The sequence below is a fragment of the Hippoglossus stenolepis genome, chromosome 1, assembly GCF_022539355.2.
Source record: "Hippoglossus stenolepis isolate QCI-W04-F060 chromosome 1, HSTE1.2, whole genome shotgun sequence".
NCBI lineage: Eukaryota > Metazoa > Chordata > Actinopteri > Pleuronectiformes > Pleuronectidae > Hippoglossus > Hippoglossus stenolepis.
The window spans coordinates 12,838,946-12,858,056 of NC_061483.1; the positions used below are offsets into that span (position 1 = coordinate 12,838,946).

General features: G+C 40.9%; 1 protein-coding gene across 16 annotated transcripts in view; it reads left to right on the plus strand.

Annotated features, from left to right (window-relative positions):
- The window catches only part of plekha7b (pleckstrin homology domain containing, family A member 7b), a 66,258-nt gene that overhangs the window by 11,793 nt on the left and 35,354 nt on the right, over positions 1–19,111 (plus strand). Inside the window, exon 1 of one of the 16 annotated variants that reach the window (XM_047340802.1) lies at positions 5,071–5,217. The exons of 14 other annotated variants lie outside the window; for them this stretch is intronic. In XM_047340802.1, the coding sequence (XP_047196758.1) occupies positions 5,144–5,217 (74 nt within the window). In that variant the 5' untranslated portion in view covers positions 5,071–5,143. Of the gene's footprint in view, positions 1–5,070; positions 5,218–17,486; positions 17,832–19,111 lie in introns of those variants that run through there. One more of the 16 variants, XM_047340806.1, reaches the window with a different exon arrangement.

A 19,111-nucleotide genomic window follows, 5' to 3' on the forward strand; every position in this document is an offset into this window, starting at 1 on the left:
AGCTGGCATGAAACAAACAGATGATTTAAGTCCTAACAAGAAGCTCTGCATCCAAGTCATTTTTCACTGCATCTCTGGAGGAGAGAAAGAGTTTGTATTCCCTCCCTCTGATTGAATTCAGATGACAGTTTTTTTTCTGCCGCATTCTGTCAGAGCCTGAGTGCGACTGGAGCCACTGCAGAGAGGAGCAGGTCCCACACTGTTCTCCTCTCACCACACGGAGACAGGGAGAGAACAATTTATTAGTTTAAAGCCGCAAAGGTGGAAGATGGATGTTGTATGGAAGGAGAAAGTCTTTCTAGTGAGCATATATAAGATCCAGCATTTTCACATGAAGCACTCTTCTCTATTTTGTTCAATAGATTGCAGGGGTGGCTGTAAAAGTGATGAGAAATATGAAGGTAATTTAAACGTGAGAAACTCATTTCACCAGTTGAAAGTCTAATACAGGATATCGTGTTAGTGTTGCTTTTCTGCAAGCACAGGAAATTTCCATTTAGATAAAAAAAACGCTTGGTACTGCATGAAAAGTATGTTACTTACTTATTACCTCCATTGCTGTTTGTCTATCAGGAGGATTACACAAAAAGTACTGACCTGATTTCCTTCAAACTTGGAGGAGGGGACATGGGCCAAGGAAGACCCCATTAAACCCATCATAGATGTGGACAAAGGGGCAAATTTAGGACTTGTGCATCTCTTTCTATAACTTTGTGTTTTTTGACATTTTCACAGATTTCCCAGGGAATAATTAATGGATTATTATCAAAAAATAATCAGGCATATTTACAGGACTGATATATATGGATGTGTGTAATTTGGTACAATTTGAGGAGACTGTTGGGCCTTGGTGGAGGTAAGCGCCCTATTAGTGCCATTCTAGTTCTACCATGAAACTTCCACTGGGCACTACTATCACCTACATGCTACGGGTACAAATTAAAATGTTATTGTATGAAAACAGTAACGTTGCTTTAATAATCCATATTGTCTGTGATCAGGATCAAATGACTATGTTTAAGGTCTAGAGAGATAAAGCTCTGCAGTTCTCTCAGCTCTATTGTGCATTTAATATTATTCAAGTCATTGTTAGTGAAGCTAATGAGAAAGTTTATTGGACCTACATGCATCAAGTTTTCAGAAACACATCTAAAAATGTTTTTCCTTGTCTTCAGTTTTCTATGAGGTGAAAATATTTCATTGTGTGGCCCAAAAAAACCACAATTATAATATGATATATTAGTCACTGCAGTGCATTCATTCAGTAACTGGGCTTATGTATGCACACAAGAAACTGGGCTATTGTGAGAAATCAGGTTAAGACAGGAAATGAGGGGGAACAAATCTGAGAAAACAACTTTTAAGCACAAGATGACCTTGAACGCTACTGCACTCCACGGTCCTGTGAGAACAGGAACTAGTTTCATGTCCCGATTGTAAAGAAAAAGAGAAATAAGTCTCTCCACTCACAGCTATTTTACAACTTAGCACCTTGAATCTCGATACAGATTTGTCTTCTTAATCTTACAATTAGGGAATAATCACAAGATTTGTTGCAATAATAATAATGCTTTGTGGTTTACTCTCCATATATATTGCTTGTCTGAATAACGCAACACTTCAATAAGTTGCAGATTTTGTGTACAAGCCCTGAAATAATGGCTCACTGTGGATTACTTGATTAAATATTGCTGTTTTTGTTTAATACAATATTGAGTGTGAAAAGACAAATGAAAAGGACCATCTGTCCGCTGCTGGCGGGAGCAGATCTCGGAGGTTAGGCCAATTCCACTCACTGCAGCATTTATTGAACACATTGACCACACAGCTGTGTAAGTTCTCTCGAAGCAATCCAATTTAATTTGCTTTAGTGCAGAGATGCAAGGCAAATTTATTTTATTCATGATCTGATTTAATCTCATTTTCACTTTTCTAAATCTGTGTGATAGTTTAAGATCCTCGTGAGCAGTCGTCACCTCTAACCCTAATTTACTTAGTGAGATAAAGATCAGATACTGCGGCAAAGATTTAGTGGTGATTTTGACAGTGTATTATATACTGTGGTGTTTTTCTCATGATGATGTCCACCCCTGTCAGTGAATAATTGAATCGTGGTGGAATGTGTGCATTGTCAAGTGCTGTTCCTGATGTAGCCACTAGATACTGCTGTTGAGTCTTTGTCTTTTTGATGCAGTATCACATTTGCTTCTATATTTAATATATATATTTTTTTAACAAGACAGGTAGTGCATGAGTTTCTGTGGTTGTCAAGCTTTTAAGCCCACCACATGAGTTTGGTAAACAACAACCAGGATGACAACAGTTGAAGTAAGCCATAGAGTGAGGTATGAATGCTGACTTGGCCGTCTACACATCAAGCTAAACCACTGTCATCCAGCCCTCTGCTCTTATCTATACGTCTGTCTGTGGATTATTGAACGGGCACTGCAGCAGCCCGAGCCTGCCTCTCAGCTACAGTCTGCTCTCCGTCCTCCATCCCCTCTCCCTGGCTGACTGGGACGTGATGTGATAACTTGGGGTAGAGACTGAGGGCTCTGGTTGCAGTCAGACACCAATGTCAGCACTTTGTTTTGACTGTGTGAACACATCTCGGCTCGTCTGTGGTCACCACAAAGAGCGGTGGCTTCACAGTTTCTCAACACGTTAAGGTGCTTTTTTTTCCTCCTCTGTCTAAATTCTCTGCAGGCACCAAACTATGTAGTGATATTGTTTTATTCCGCCCTGGAGGAGAGAAGTAGAGCTGTGTACTGTAAGTGCTGGGAGTGTAACTGAGTGATGGAGAGTAGAGAGAGAAGGCTGAAACAGCAGATCTACTCCCATCTGATACTCTTTCTGCTCTGTCTAATACACACCTCCCACTGTGCACTCAGTTGAAACAGGCTCAGTTAATATACGTTTGGAGAACAGAGAGGGACACTCCTTATTGGTCGTCTTCAGAATAAGGAGAGTTTGGGACATATGAGACTTTTGAACGGATTTTCACATCTGGTAAGTAACAAGATAGCAACATTCACGATTGAGAGGATAAATCCCTAATGCTTTACTTTACAGCAACTTCTGTAATTATCGCCTTTCTACTTTAAATCAATCGTACGTGCTAATGCTCTTTCTGGCATCACTTTCCTTGCACACAACACAATCACAGCACAAAAGTTTGGTAGTCCATACGGTTCCTAATGGTGGAATGAGCAACTTATGGTTCTGTGTGGTTCTATTGTTCTTCTTACTTATTTAAATACTTTAAAATCTTTCATCTTCTATTAAAATAAAATCTACACTACATCATACTTTATAGTTTTATAATTTATAAACTGATCATATTTTGCATGTAAAACCTAAATCTGCAAGTGAAATGTTTATTAAGGCTCAATATGGTGGAATCGTACTAAAGTATTTCCCTCTGAAATGTGATACATTATAAATGTACAGAACTGAAAGGCTCTAGTGAAGTGTAACTATACCTTGTACGTGTAGTATTTGAGTAAAAGTACTTGGTTACTTTCTACCACTAAGGGTAGTTGGGTTTCTAGTAATGATCAAACATTCAATTGAACTTGGAAATTATTTTTGTAGCCAAAGGTCAAGGTCCCAGTGGCCTTGCATTTGTATGATGTTCATGTTGGAGATTTCCCATGCGGTGTGATGGATTACTGTAATACAGGGCTAATGCACAATTTATATGACCATTGGTGGTGGTTAGACCCAGAGACACGTCGGCCTGGAATCATCTCCACAGCACTGAAGAGGTCTTTACTTGCAGTGCGAGTGCCTGCGACTCCTGGGGTATGCTAATGAGATGGGAAGGAGAGTGGAGATGGATGAGAAGAGCAGCAGAGGATGAAACTCGGGGGCCGAGGGCAACAGCAGCTGGATGCATTACCTGCATGTTTGTGTGCGTGTGTACGTATGCAGGTGGTGTCAGTTTAATCTGTGAACTGACTTCCGGAGTCCTTCGCTGCTACAGAAAACATTTTTCACCTGGACCCCCACTCTCTTTATTAGCTGATAGGAGGCATTTGTAGCATGGCACAGTCATCTGTCTCCTTAGCTGTTGGGTTGTAGCCCAGTCATCACTTCCATTTCTCATAATGGCTCCCCAACTCACACTCTCTTCTCTTCAGGTTGCGATCCGGTTGTTGTCTCAGCGTTTCCTATTTAAACAGTTTACAGTCACCGCCTGCATAGTAAAATTACTAAATACATGTATTTGTCTTTATTATGTAGCTGACAGGTTGAGCCTGTGTAAAATAATATAATATCCTTAGAGGTCATCTCTGCACTCATAGGTACATAGCTTCAATTTAGTGATGGATACAAAATTTCCACTTGATACAAATGGTACCAAATTACTTGCATATAGAGTATAGAATATAGTACAATGTAGTACAATATAGTACAATGATCAGCACATATTTAATACAATTATCTATCATGAAGTAATATGTAATGTTTAGGTTTTAGTGCACTTTCTCTCATTTTCCTCCCATCACTCCCTCATCTTTTTTCTCCTTACTCACTATTGTATTCCCCTTCCTTCCTTCCTTCCTCCTCATTCTCCTTCTCCCCCTTCCTGCTGTGCATGCTGTGTATTGCCTGCATGACTGCAGAGGGGATGGAGCAGAGAGGGCGTCCAGTTCAGGGAAGAGCTCCGATGGCAGAGCTGTGCTGAGGAATGCATACATAGAAGAGAGCGGACGAGAGGTGAGGAGAGAGAGGGTAGCACTACAGAGAGGAGAGAGAATATGAGGACATGGGTGACGGCTAATGCTTTGTAGCTGTGGTTTCACTTTGTGCGTCGGGGCCTCTACATGATGTAGTGTTAGTAGTGGTTAGGTTGGTTGCTTTAATGACTCCCATCACGAACCTAACGCCAGTGGAGACGGGACAGTTCAGTGATTGCAGGTATTTTTAGCTCCACCTTAGCAGCCCTGCACCAGAGAGGCGGGAAGGAGGATGTTTTGAATGAACCAACGCCACAGTGCTCGGTGAAGGACGTCAGCAACAGCAGCAATACCAGCTGAGACGAGTACACACACACACACACACACACACACACACACCAACACAGGCACCATTGAGAGGAGCACAGCACAGCACAGCAAATCACAGACCTGCAGCAAACATGCTGGGCCAACCAGGACAGTCAACCGTACACATCCCTTACAAGAGGCAGCCAGTGTATCGGGCGACTCTCAGGTGTGTATCCCAGCCCATCTCTCAACACGTATGTGGGACTCTATTGCTACGTAGCTCGGCAGGAGGTGTGTCTGGCAGAGCTCTGCAGCAGCTGCAGGACATAAAGTGCCTCGGAGTGCATGCCGTTAAGTGTTTTAAGTAGATGTGCAGGCAGGTGAATTTACATGCATGCTTAAGTGTCTGTTTTTGTGTTTTTGTGGCATTAGAGGCAGCCCGCTGTTTTGCCTTTGGCTTGTCTTTAGGTCTGTATATCAATGCATCGTAATGGATAGAGATGCATCGGTCCACCTTTTTCAGTTATGATCAGATTCTGATACTTGAGTTTGGATTTCTGCTGATACTGAATCTAATTTTAATAACCACAGCTCTTTATTCCTGAATATATTATTATTGTTATTTTTATGCGCATTATATGACCGTTATTATTGTTGCTGGTAACATTTAAATGTACTTGAAGGAATTAATTTGAACTGCTTGTTAAGTAGACTTCACACACATCCAGGAAGAGTAGAATTTTCTACGTCAACTGCTTTAATGTTTTAAAATACTTAAAATACAAATCATGTGCACAGTAAGGAATTTTCTACACTTGAGTTAAATAATAAGAGAATTGGAATGACATAATAATTAACTTTTTGGGTTCTGGGCTTAGAATTTAATTATTACATATTTATTATTCCTAAAAACATCAGATTATGGAATCAGTACATGAATCAGTGACATCAACCCAATATCCAATATATACATTACTTCATTATCAGCACTGTAGTATCGATACAGATACTGGATTGGATTTGTCCGAACTCTACTATTAGAGCAGTCGTTTGAGAGATGAAAAGACAGAGAGGGAGAGTCAGAGAGAGAGAGAGAGAGAGAGAGAGAAAGAGAGAGAGAGAGACTCACTGCAGTGCCTCATGATCATTGGTCACTGCTTTGTTAATGTCAGCAGAACTGGGATCTCTCAGGCTGTTTATTATATACATGGTTAATGTGGGATGTCTGCATAGGTTAAGACTGTACAGGATGTTTGCTGCAGTCCTCCCCTCCTCTCAGTGAACCACAGATACATTTCTTTAAGGAATGTACATGTTTACATGAGTTTGTCTCTTAATTCTCAGAACAGCTGCTGTTAGGGCCCAGCCCACACACACAGTGACTTTTTTACATAGACGGACTCACACATTGTCACATCTGCTCTTAGTCAACTTTTCCATGCACTGGTGTACTACTTTGTTCTCTGTCTGCTGAGAATGTGAGTAGTTTGTATCCCTGACCTTAGAAACACTGCCTTGAGCTCTTTAGATTGTTATATTAGCATAGATGTCAACATTTTACAGCATCAAAGTGAATTGAAAATGTCTGCTAAACATTTCCTATATTTTTTGGGGGAAATCCAGGGATTCAGTCCACAACTATGATTACATTTCCAGGTGTATCAGCTGGTAACCATTTTTGAGCTGTTCTTTGGTTAATTCTGTCAATTTCTATTGATGGAAACCATGCCATAGATCCAACCACTCACAGATCCACACAAAGGATATCAAGCTTATTATCATTCTGTCAGGGTCTCGATGTCAGTCGCAGCGATAAGGTTACTCAGGCTATTTATCATTCGTGCATGTGCTCCCTCAGTGGTCAGCCCACCTGCTGTGCTCTCAGCCAAGAGGCAATGGGCCATAAACATTAAACCACAGAAAGATTCACCTATGAACAGTACATAACATTGGGGGCCAACTCAAATCAATATTATCGTCATTGCAGGATATAGCAACATGTATAATTCAGGTTTAACCAACATCAATGAGCTTCTTGTGCGTTTGACCAATTCTGTGTATTGGTCTGTTTTTAATGGATTATGTAATGTGACTTTTGCTTGGTAAGGTTTTACTCAGGGTGTTGGATAACATCTGATTTGATGTTCAGTTCCCTAAGTCAGGTCCAGGAACGTTGAGTACAAACCAGTCACACCCAATCCAGCTCATCCCCCGTTCATCCCTCGACCACAGGCTGAAACGCACCAAGCACCACAGAATGCCATTTAATGCTTAAATGGAGGTCATGTCTTTTACGTGCGGCTTTAAATGGCTGGACCACCTCAGTCTGAAAAAAAATATGCTTCTAAATTTGGTGCAGGGGACAGAATACATGGATTGAGGGGAATTGGTATCAGAGAGAGGAGGTGACCTCTCCTTAACTCCAGCCATTCTGCACTCTTCCAGGGAGGGCTAATACTTCTAAGAAGAGACATAATGATATCTAACAGAAGGTTGAGGTATTTGAAAAGGGAGTACATTCTCTGTGTATTGAGAGAGTGACCTTTTAAATTCTCCCAGGTTGAGATTTAGATCAGCCTCTGTGAGTGGGATAGACATTCCAGGGAGGGGACTGTTCTGGTGAAATCTCGATTCTGCTGGCCAGTTGAGAGTTTTGGAGCTGTGCACCAGATGTGGCCGACTGTCTTCTACTGATGTCTGACTTAATAAGCCTATATTCTCTACGAGGTCTCCCCACCGCAGCAAACGAGAGCTAAAAATAGCCTTTAAATTCAGTTACCTTCTGCCAGCCGAGTGGAACCTCACCTAATTTATTTAATCCATCTGTTTAATTTCCCTCATGATAAAATGATGTTCATGCGTTAATGTTCATGCGTTCCGGATTAATCAAAATGGACAGATGGGAGCGGGTTTCGACTTAATTATTGATCAAATTTGATCATTTTTACAACATTTCGTGTGATGTTAAAGTTACTATTATTTGATATCTTATCATGCAACTGAGTGATCACGCAAATCTTTTCAGGTAATTTCAGTCTAATTAAACATTTTTGGTCAATTTGAAATTCTTAAAATAGCTCATGCAGGAGGCAAAATAAGGTTTTGGCCTTGACTACTAATTTCTAATCTGGTCACTGCGACCTTGACCTTTGACCTTTGATTACTGAAATCAAATCACTTTGTTTTTGAGGCTGATTGAACGTTTGTACCAAATATCAAGAAATCCCCTGAAGATTTACCTGTGATGTCGTGTTCACAAGACCAAATATATGTTTGGTAAGGTCACAGTGACCTTGACATTTGACCACCAAAATAAAATCAGTTTGTCCTTTAGATAAACTGAATGTTTGTACCTAATTTGGAGAAATTCCCTCAAAGCCTTTTTGAGATATCATGTTCACAAGAAGGGGACGGACAGTCGTAGGTACTTTCAGACACACAACCTGAAAACATATCACCTCCAGCCAAGTCTGTAACTGGTATGGAGGCATAAAAATGACACTCATGTGTTCTTAGTTGGGGAATCCTAGAGGATAAGAGGGAACAAACTGACATAAAGCACTAATAGCTTGTGTACAACATTAATTCAGACTAGACACAAAGCCATAATCAAACTACATAATGTAACAAGACAACGTAAAAAATCTGTTTGTACCTCGGTGGATTTTAAATGTTTTTCCCGGCCACTGTGGGAGTGTGTGCATGAGGTTCAGTACAGTCATGGAGATGCTGTGTTGTCTTAACCCCGTGTATCACAGTAACGTAACTCCCCTGTGGGAGTGTGTACAGTGGCAGCTTTTGCTCTGTGTGCTGTGTGTCTGCTCAGATTCTGTAATGAGAACTGCAGGAGAGAGATGGTGCAAACACACACACACACACACACACACACACACACACACACACACACACACACACACACACACACACACACACACACACACACACACACACACACACACACACACACACACACACACACACACACACACACACACACTGTTCGGATGTCCTGCAAAGACTGACTGCATGTGGAGGAGAAGATATTCACCGGTCTCGATGACAGTCAGAAATTGTTTACCTTAGCTGACACCGAGGCAAACACTGCTGTAAAGACGGGTCTGCTGCAGTAAAGCATATTGCGCTATACAAGCTCGGACACCCTCAGGACCAAGATTCTCTGCAGCAAAATCTATCAGACTAATCAGATTTGTCTCAGACAGTAGCTTCCATATTTATGTCCAAATATGATGACAGCATCATTTGCCATCGAACAAAATCCATAAGATCATTATTCTTTATGGTAGATTTTTTAGCTCCTGGCTAATCTGATACATTACTACACTGTCATCTTGCTGATAGCAGTGTGTGTATTGGGGGGGGTTATAGGAAAAGGGTGTTTAGCAGTGGGATGTCATTGATGCCTCTGACATGATTGTGTAAGGGCTTTGGACTGAAACTGATTGTTTGAGGATCCAGTGGCTGTTGATCTGCTCCTGTGTTTTTGGACAAAAGCACTGGCAAGTGACACGGCTTCCATGAAATGGCTTTCGGAAAACAGGGATTAGCCTGGTTCAGATAATGTAATCCCTGAAGATACGAGGAAATGCAACCACACCTGTCCCCTTTCGCTTATGAAGAGCACATGGTGCATCCGCACATGGTAAAGCGGATCACAACATGAAGATACTGTTTATTAATATACTACCATGACCAATAGACAATTTCCCAACAACACTTTTGACAACATTTTGGAACCTACACCCACAAATATAATGCCATCAAAACTATCTCACTTGCTTATCTACCCACCTTGTCACCCAGCTTTTGAGCTACCCCCCAAACCGACTGTCCATGCCTGCTTACCAGACATTGCTGAATTCTGTCTCTGTCTTTGCAAGCATAGTACCAGAGCTGCGGTATATTAGTCATTAATTAATTGCAGAAGTCACTCATTTGATTTCTGTTTATAATTAACAGCAAAATTTGAACTGGAGTATAAGATTCTCTGCTATTTTTAGCCACGACCGTCTGTTTCAATTAGACTTTTTGGTGATGTTTGATTTATTTCCGATGTTTCAGGATTATGAGGATCAGAGATCAGACGGATAATCTGACCACAAACATATGCAATTTGTGTGTGTGTGGTACGACAGATTGTCTTATTTTCGCAGAACCAGACATAGTCATGCTGCAGATCATTCATTTGGTTCAGTAAAACCTCTGCGAGCAGGCAGCTCCTCTGAGTTTGAAGGCAAATGAAAATGCAGTCAGTTTAGCTAATGATAACTGCTGCTGTGTGGGACATGCATTGAGAATCTGCAGGTAGGACTGTGTTTCTTTTTAACACTTAAAACACTCAATGTGTTATATCTGTTGATACATGTGTTATTTTAGGTATTGATGCTCAGTCTAGGGATCAGACCTTAGTCATTCTGCTGCACAGAGCTTAGACCTCTGATGAAGTGAAGGCCTTTATCTCGATCTGCTTTTTTTGGCTTCATGATTGGTTACGATTGTCTTGAACACCAGAAAAGAAAAGCTGACGTTAAGTTTCTTTGCTTTTTTTTAACTTTTTATATGTCCACTGGTAGTGACTTATTGTTTTATTCTCAGGCTGTGCTGCAGAATTAATACAGAATTCGGAACAAGCTGCCTCAGTGTAAATTCTCTGTTAAGCGACAACCTGCAGGATATGTAGGCAGTTCACATGGGTGCACACATGCAGCTCCATTAGGAAGGGAGACTCAGTTTTATCATAGGAAGGATGCTGTGACAGGCCTGACAGTGATGTGAATGAAAATCAATGACACGTGCAGTAAAGGAAATTATGACGTCGAGCCTGTTTTCCCAAAATGTTCTGCTGCTTCCTCTCCGCTCCCTTTTTTCTCATCACCTCTCCAAATTTTGACAATGGGCTAGACTTTTAAGTTTAGCTATTAACCGATTTCCTTGATAAAATTGATAACATGAGAAATTATTTCAGCAGTTGTTTTCTACAGGCATGTTTTTCCCAATTTGAAATAGCCTAGTATATTCCTGTAAAACTTTTTCTATTTTGTTGCATTTTATATCTCTTGAACCATCGTGTAAAATGTCCTTTCATTCCTCCTGAAGGTAATTTTCTTTTTTGAATTTACCTTTGTACATCATCTTCTGCACTAGATGACAACATAATCAGGTTTAAGGCAGTGTCAATGTGATATCTGCTTCACTCCAATGCTGTGCTGCTCTGTGTTTTGGTTAAAAGTATATGGTGACTGTCAGGAAATCAATCTTTCTGCCTGGTCAGTCTGCATCCAGAATGACTCATTGCAGCTATTATACACTGTTTAGTATTGTTTTGGTCCATGAGTTTCTCAGATTGAAGCTTGTGGACAAGGACAATGTTTGAGTAGAGGGTGTGAGGGACCATCTTATATGCCTTTATCTTTTCTGATCTTATCTTCTTTCTTTGATATTGTTCAGGACCTTAAGCTCTTTAATATTCTTAATTTGTATTCGGCTTACTGTGTGATGATCGTTTTGCTAGTTAAGCCTCCTACACACGGGGTGGAGCTCCCTGAAGGGATTTAAGGGTGAGTCAGTCAAATTCAAATGAATTACTACTGAAGCATCTTTCTGGGGTATGTTGTGAAAGTTTGGTTTCCAGATGTTCAGTTTTGAGCTATTGGTGAATATTTCTGCCAATTGAACAGATAATCCAACAGCATTTCACTTGTTTTTCATTTTCAGATTTTATTACATTGAAGCCTCTTGGTAGTTTTGATTTGCTCCGTTACAGATAACATGACTGCCTATGATTTTTCAGCTTTAGAAAAGCTGCATTTCACATCCCCTCCTGTCCTACATTGCACAGCTAAGCAGTTAGCTGTGTTTGGCTCTGCAATGTGGGTTGGACTTAGCCGCTGAGACACAGTATATATAGACGCAGCACAGGAGCACTCAAGCACTAACGCTCTAGTCCAGTTTTCGTTAGACACAGGTGTGCAGACATAGTGTGTGCAGTCTCAGGTGGAAAAAGAAGCAATGAGTGGAATTGAAAGGTTCGTTCTGTTTGATGATTCATTTTTCAAGTCTCACTTCATCAAACTGCCAAACAAAGACTCTTTCAGCTCATCTGAATAACTGACTGAAGAGGATTCCAGCATCATATCACATATTCACTATTACACTCTTTAAATAAATGAAGATGCAGTGGAATGAGCTTGGTTGCCTGTCTTCCTGCCCATTACCACATTATGTCACTTAGGTGAAGAGCTCAGTGTGTCAGTGTGGGACAGGCGAGGCCAGAAATTGTTTTTGGACAAGCTGTTAAATAATTGCATGGATTTGATTGGATTCCTTCTAATGAGGGTTCACTGCAGACTGATCATCCAGCCGGCTGTGTTAGCTGGCAGTTGCTGTCCATGCTTCATTACCTCAAGGAGGTAATGTTTTCGTCCCTGTCCACTGGTTTGTTTGTCCGTCAGCACGATAACGCAGAAACTACTCAACAGATTTCGATGTAACTTGGTTGAAAGATGGCATAAGAGAGAAGCCATTCATTTTGACATGGATCCAGGACTTTTCTTCCACTTTTAACATTGTCAGAATGTGTCAATGTTGATGAAAAGAATCAGGCATATGTAAGGGACTGATATCTGTGTGTGTAATTTTGGTTGGCATTCTAGTTCTCATCTGTTTACCTCAGTGTGTGTTTACATGTAAGAGACAGTCTTTCACCTGACCTGGAATCATTTGCTTGGACTCACTCTGCTTTCCCTGGACTGATTATATAGCGACATGTCTAACTTTTTTGCTGATATACATCTGCCTCAAAGATCAGACATAGTAGAGACAGATTAGTCATCTGTTCATTGGTTGAGTGCACACATAGATTTCTCTGAGAAACTTGATACTCCATGCACGACACAATCAGGATAATCAGCACAGGCACTGTAAGAAAAATAAAAAAATGCTTATCCGCACCTACTTTTTCCTAAATGTTCTGATTAGACAGTGTTCTTGAAGAGCACTTAGCATATTTTAGATTTTTCTTTTAAGCACAGTAGCATTTTTATCATGCAGCATACTAAATTTATGGCGGAATCCTCGTCATGCTGTGTAGTGCAGTGCTGCAGCCTGACAGATCCAGTGTGGACAGAACAAGAGGACGTGCAGCTGAACCTCTTGTCCTGCTGAGTGCTGACGCTTTGTTTTCACTTTGTAGTCATGCATACGCTGTGATGACCTACCTGTGCGTCTCTCATGGCCAAATTCCTCCGTGTAGTGTGTGTCACTTATCTACAGCTCCCTCTGACCTGCAGTGGTTCAATGCTATGTATAGCACTCATGGAGCCTCAGGGGAACAGAGGTCAGAGGTCATCATGTTGCTTCTCATTAACCTGTGATTTCCTGAGGCAAAGATTGACTCAGTACTGTGGGAGGGGGGGTGTCGGTGTGTTTATGTCTGTGTTGCAGAATGTCGTTAAACAGTGGGAACAACTGGGCAGGACAGGGATCAGCTATTGTCATTTTTTGGCTCTGTTTATTAAATTATTCTTTATCAGTAGACAAGCACCAATGATAACATGTAAAAGTAAATGCTGCAGCATACGTTGTGCATTGTCTATCATCTCCTTTACATTGTCAGGTATGTGGTGCTTTTGCTGATTGTCTGTTTTTCTCTTGGTGAGAGATAATTGCTTTGCAAAATCTTGTCTACTGCAGCTTTTCAGTGCCCCATGAACACATTTGCAGAGCTAGATTGAACCAGCTATGCTGCTGTGATGTTTTGATATGAACAAGGTAGGGTGTCTGTGTTTAAAATACATTAGTTTATCTGATTTATTCTAAATGTAGTGCTGCAACAGAGAGGCTCATCCCACTCCCTCTTACTGAGAACATTTACATTGACCCTTTTCTCAAATTTCATCAGGTGTATAGACATCCAAGCTATTCTCTCCACTTTTCTAATCTTATTTTGTTTTGGCCATGCAGACACAGGACATCATTCAACTCTAAGTAAATACATTTTTAAAGAGCGAACAGTGAATATAACATAAAAGAAGGTTTGCCTGACTTTTATTTGAGTTTTACATTTTCTAAAATTAGATTTTACACAATTTTATTGATTAACCTTGTTGGAGCTCAGGGAGAAGTTGCTGCAAATGGTTGGTTTCTCAAAACTATAGGCATTGATAGACTGGATATACACACTAATACATTTTAGGAATGCCTGCGTAGAAAATCCTAGTTCGACTATAAAGTTACAGTGTTAGAATATCATACATCTTACAGCCCTTTTTCCCTGCTCGTATTCCCCATAACACACACTCACACATTCACACACCTCAGGCTGATGATCCGTTATAGCACAAATGAAGAGATGAAACAAAGATGACCACTGGTTTCCCTGGTTCATCATTATTCCGTGAGTAAGATGCAGAGTAATTCTGTGCTATTAGATATTGATCTAATGCTGCAGGTCCCTTCAATGCTTCATTGATTCATTCCACAGAGTAATGCTCGCTCCACAAAACTTCCTAACTTTTTTCTTTGTTGCAGCATATCCCTGTCGTCTATTGATCCCTTAGATAAGTGCTTTTGGAAGTCATTTTATCGTCATGGTTGGAGGCGTTATAAAACCACAATTTCTTTGATGAATTACTTCTAATCACCCTTTATAAATATTTATCAGTAAGCTATATTCGTGCCAATAGAGCAAAAGAATTGCTGACATGTATGTATCTTTTGCTGAAGCTATTTTCTCTCTTGCTGCAGGCTGTTGCTGGAAGAATTTCAGGTTATTACAAGTTTATAAACCAAGACTAAACCTTTTCATGTACAGAACAGTTTTACAGGCTTTTGGCTATTTGTAATAGCTTTTTTGTCCTTTTTTGCGATTTCATTGCAGTTTGAGAAATAGAAATTCCAATTGAGCAGGCATGAAATGATGGCAACAGCTCTTTTTGGCAGAAGATTAGTAAATCCGCAGCAGAAAAAGAAATAATCAGTGTTTTCACTCAGAGCAGTGCTTCTGTTTTAGAGTTGGATTGGAGCATTGGAAGTGTTTTCTTGCATCCTAATTCTTTATTATTGGCCCACAACAGGCCTTTCTCGTATTCACTGAGACGTATTCAGCGGTTGCCTTGCTTATGTTTTGGAACAGCATGGCCTAAAGGACCATTGTGACTGTACTGAAATGTGCTGTGTCAGAAATGTGTGTGTGCTGAATGTTAATAATGTGACAGCTCTTTCACTTTCTGCCAAACCCTCTGTCTGATTGGTTCAGACACTGGCAAACCTTTTGCACTTGTCTCTGCTTTGCATTGGGCCTGTTTGAGCCTGTCTGTGCTTCTCTTTGGTTCTGCTCGAGTGGTTTGCTGGGTGACTGCGAGCTGCATATAAGCACAGCACAGAGCAGGTGTTTTCCTGTTTTATTGATGCTGTTTCAGAGTAATGTACACGCATGCATAGTCCTAGCTGCTGTCGAGTTGTAATCAATGTGCAATAGTGTCAAATCCGCTTTGAGTTTCTGCAGCTGTAGACAATGACGATGATGGTGATAGTAGTAAGTGAGTGCAATAACAGGGAAAGGCCAGTGTGAAGTGAATGACAGTGAAATCTCCCAATAACTCCATGCAGAGGCTGACGAGATCATTCTGAGCAAATGTCAGGGAGAGACGCAGAGAGCGAGGCTGCTGCAGTGCTCTGCAATGAAACTGATAAAGGTCAGTCAACATGTGCGAATCCTGCTGCAGAATGCTTATCTCCTTAATGGCTCCCTGTGCCTGGATGTACTATGCACAAACCACTGTTATTGAGGCTCGGTTAATTTTGCCTGCTCGGCTCGGGATGCTGCAGGGTGTGTCTGGGAGTCAGTAATATCTCCCTCTCTCTACTTAATGTCCTGTCACACTCCGCCACACAGAAACACTGCCTGTGCAGGCTGTCTTACACACAGACGTGGCTGCAATCACTGAACAGTGTTGGTTCATGGGAATTCCATTTTACCTGACATTTGGATTATACAGAAGAACATCTTCATCCCACTAACAATGTGCTGATATTCGTCATAGCTAATTGAATTGTTCTGGAAATTAATTCAGCCGTCAGACTAAATGAAATGGTTGTTGTTGTTGTGTGCTCTCTGGTGATTAGTGGAATATGCACAACATTGATTTGTATTTTATTATCAAAGCTACAATGTACTTTAGGCATCGTTGACTCTTACACCACACTGGTTTTAGAGATTTGTTTCTGTTCCTCTGCTGTGATGATCACAGATTCATCTTTATTGATCAGTGCATCTCATGATTAGGTTTTATTTTGCACACATGAAAATCTTACAAAAACAAGTGTTATGTGGTAAATAAAATGGGTGATGCCTTAAGTTGTTAAATAACAATTAGCTGAAGACTTTTTCATACTCGTTCTACTATTTCAAACCACTATAGCTTGGATTTTGACAGGGAAATGAATGAAGAAGTCTCCAATCATTAAATATAATCAACATATAACATTGATCAAGAAATATCCATAATTAAATGTAATTAATGCCAATTCAAATGTATTCTTCTTTAGTTAATAATAGGATTTTAATAGTTTGTTTTAAATGGACATGCAAAACAAATATAATCTCTTGCTATAGGAGCTCCTGTTCTCATGGGCTGGCTCTTATTTTAGTCTGAATGTACAGTATTCAAAGTTAGGAGAGGTGTCATTGCATCAAACTTCCAAATTTAAAAAAGACAGAAACTAGAGTCCAAAGAGAAAACACAAAGAACTGAAGCTGCTGCTCCTTTAGCTTGGAATATTTACCACAGGCCTTCAGTATGTTGGTACCACCTGCTCCCGCCTGCATTCCTCAGGATTAGTTTCAATTCCCTCTTAGCTTAGAGCAGTGCATCACAAAGTAGACACCGATGACCCTGAGGTGCCCTTGAAGAGGTGATCTATTTTTAAAGTTTTTAAAAGTATTTTAATCCTGAATTGTTGTAAATCTGTCCCACTCAACACTCAGTTTGACATGTGTTTACTATGAATCTTGTTTTAAGTATAGTTTTAACAATCCACTGACAACATAGCAGGCATTTAGATACAGCTGTTGTAAATGCTGCAGGTGTTTAAGAGACTCCTGTTCATCTTAAGTCCAAAAGTGAACATGGAGCAACAAAGTGGTGAAAGGAGGTTATTATACTAATTGAGAAAAAGCTAAATTGCCAACATGCCACCTTCTTTACCTCTGCAGTTGCAATGCTGCCACTCAGAGGATACCAGTGGCATACCCCTGTTACAAACACCCACCAAAATACTTCTAAACTATGGCAGCTTCGTTATTGTAGGAATTCTGTCAGTGCAGCAAAAAAGGTTCAAGGAATTGGCAATTATCTAACCAATTAAAAAAGGCCCCCTCATTTTTCTCGTGGCTGCATCATCAATGCCAGTTTATCTTGAACAGCAGCTCCATAACTTGTTATTTCCTGGAAAGAGGTGATTCTGTACTGAGGAGAAGGGAGTAAGAGGTGGAGAGAGGGAAGTATAAAATGGAAAGGGAGGAGGATCTGGTAAGCGACAGAGGTATTCCCCTGATGGGAGGGAGTTAGATCTCGACCATCCACTCTGCTAGTGTGGGATGAAACTCTCACACATCACGAAGGATAAAAAACGGAGAAACTCCTGTCCTCATCCCGCTGGCTCCTCTTTTTACTCCGCTCCTCGCGGGCTGCCAGCTGCTACGAGAGACCCTCTCTGTACCTCCCACCTGTCCCGATAATGCAGAGGAGAGGATTTCCATGACCTGCGGCAACACAGCCAGTCCTAACAGCTGATTCACGATGATTCACTTTCTCTCAGCAGGTGAGACTGTCTCCACTGTGTGTGTGTGTGTGTGTGATAGAGCGGAGCATGAGAGCTGTGCTGGTAGTGAGTGCTCAGGTTTACAGGAGTTTTCTGTTTCCCCTGATGGGAGATTATTTCTGAGGGACAGCGGTGTAAACAGATACAGGGGTTGAGACTGTAAGCGGATGGTGTGATTCCTGTCTGTGATGGATGGTGTGCAGCAGTTTGGAGCCTCAGTGTGTTGCTATGGTTGTGGAAAGAGAGAGAGGAAAAGAGGTGGTCAAGCTACAGAGCCTTTATTGCCCCTGGGGCCTCGGCTGCCTAGATTATGCCCCCGTGTCGGACAGGGATTACACCCGGCCTCTTGTTTGTTTTAAAACAACAGTGGTATGGTATGCCTGGTGTTGCAGCATTGAAAGAGAGGTAGAGAGCGGTAGAGAGAGGTAGAGAGAGGTAGAGGTAGAGAGAGAGAGAGGGAGAGAGAGAGGGAGAGAGTGGTAGAGAGAGGTAGAGAGAGGTAGAGAGAGGTAGAGGTAGAGAGAGGTAGAGAGAGAGAGAGAGAGAGAGAGAGAGAGAGAGAGAGAGTACACATTGTTTGAGCTGCAGTGCTGCTGTTTCTACACATTTCGTATAAGAAGCTTTGGCTGAAATCAAAACCATGTTATCATTTCATTCTCAGGTTCATCCCTGAGCATTGTTTATGGAAAATCCGCAAGTTGCTGCTGAAGATTTTCTGCATCAGAATAACAATTGGGTCACAAAAATCTTTGTCTTTGCTTCATAGTCTGAAAGTCTATGAAGTCTTTACTCAGTTAGGACTGATCTCTTGTTTACGTTGATGTGACACCACTTCTGCTGTACATGTTAACAGAGATGCCCTCTTGAGGCTCTCTGCAGGGAGAGATGCCGGTCATTCTTTCTTGCCTAATGGAGGCAGGAACTCCACTTGACCCCATGTTTTGTTTTTCAGAGAACATGGGCATACTAGTGATGTGAGACAGTGTCTGCTTTGGGAATTCAATTATTCTTGAATCTTAAACTGAGCAACATAGAACTTACCTCAGGATAAAGTACAGTACTGTGACAAAAAAGGTGGAGATGTTTTGTTAATTGTTTCATCTTTGGGAAGAATTTCGGATGACTAACTGATGAATCACTAAATTTGGCTACTTGAGATTCAAGGGGCTCTGTATAGCTGTTATGAGGCACACACACATTAACTCTTTTGCATGTGAAGAATATATTGACTTTATAGTGATCACACTTAACTTGAAGATAAACAGAAACTGTTCTTTCAG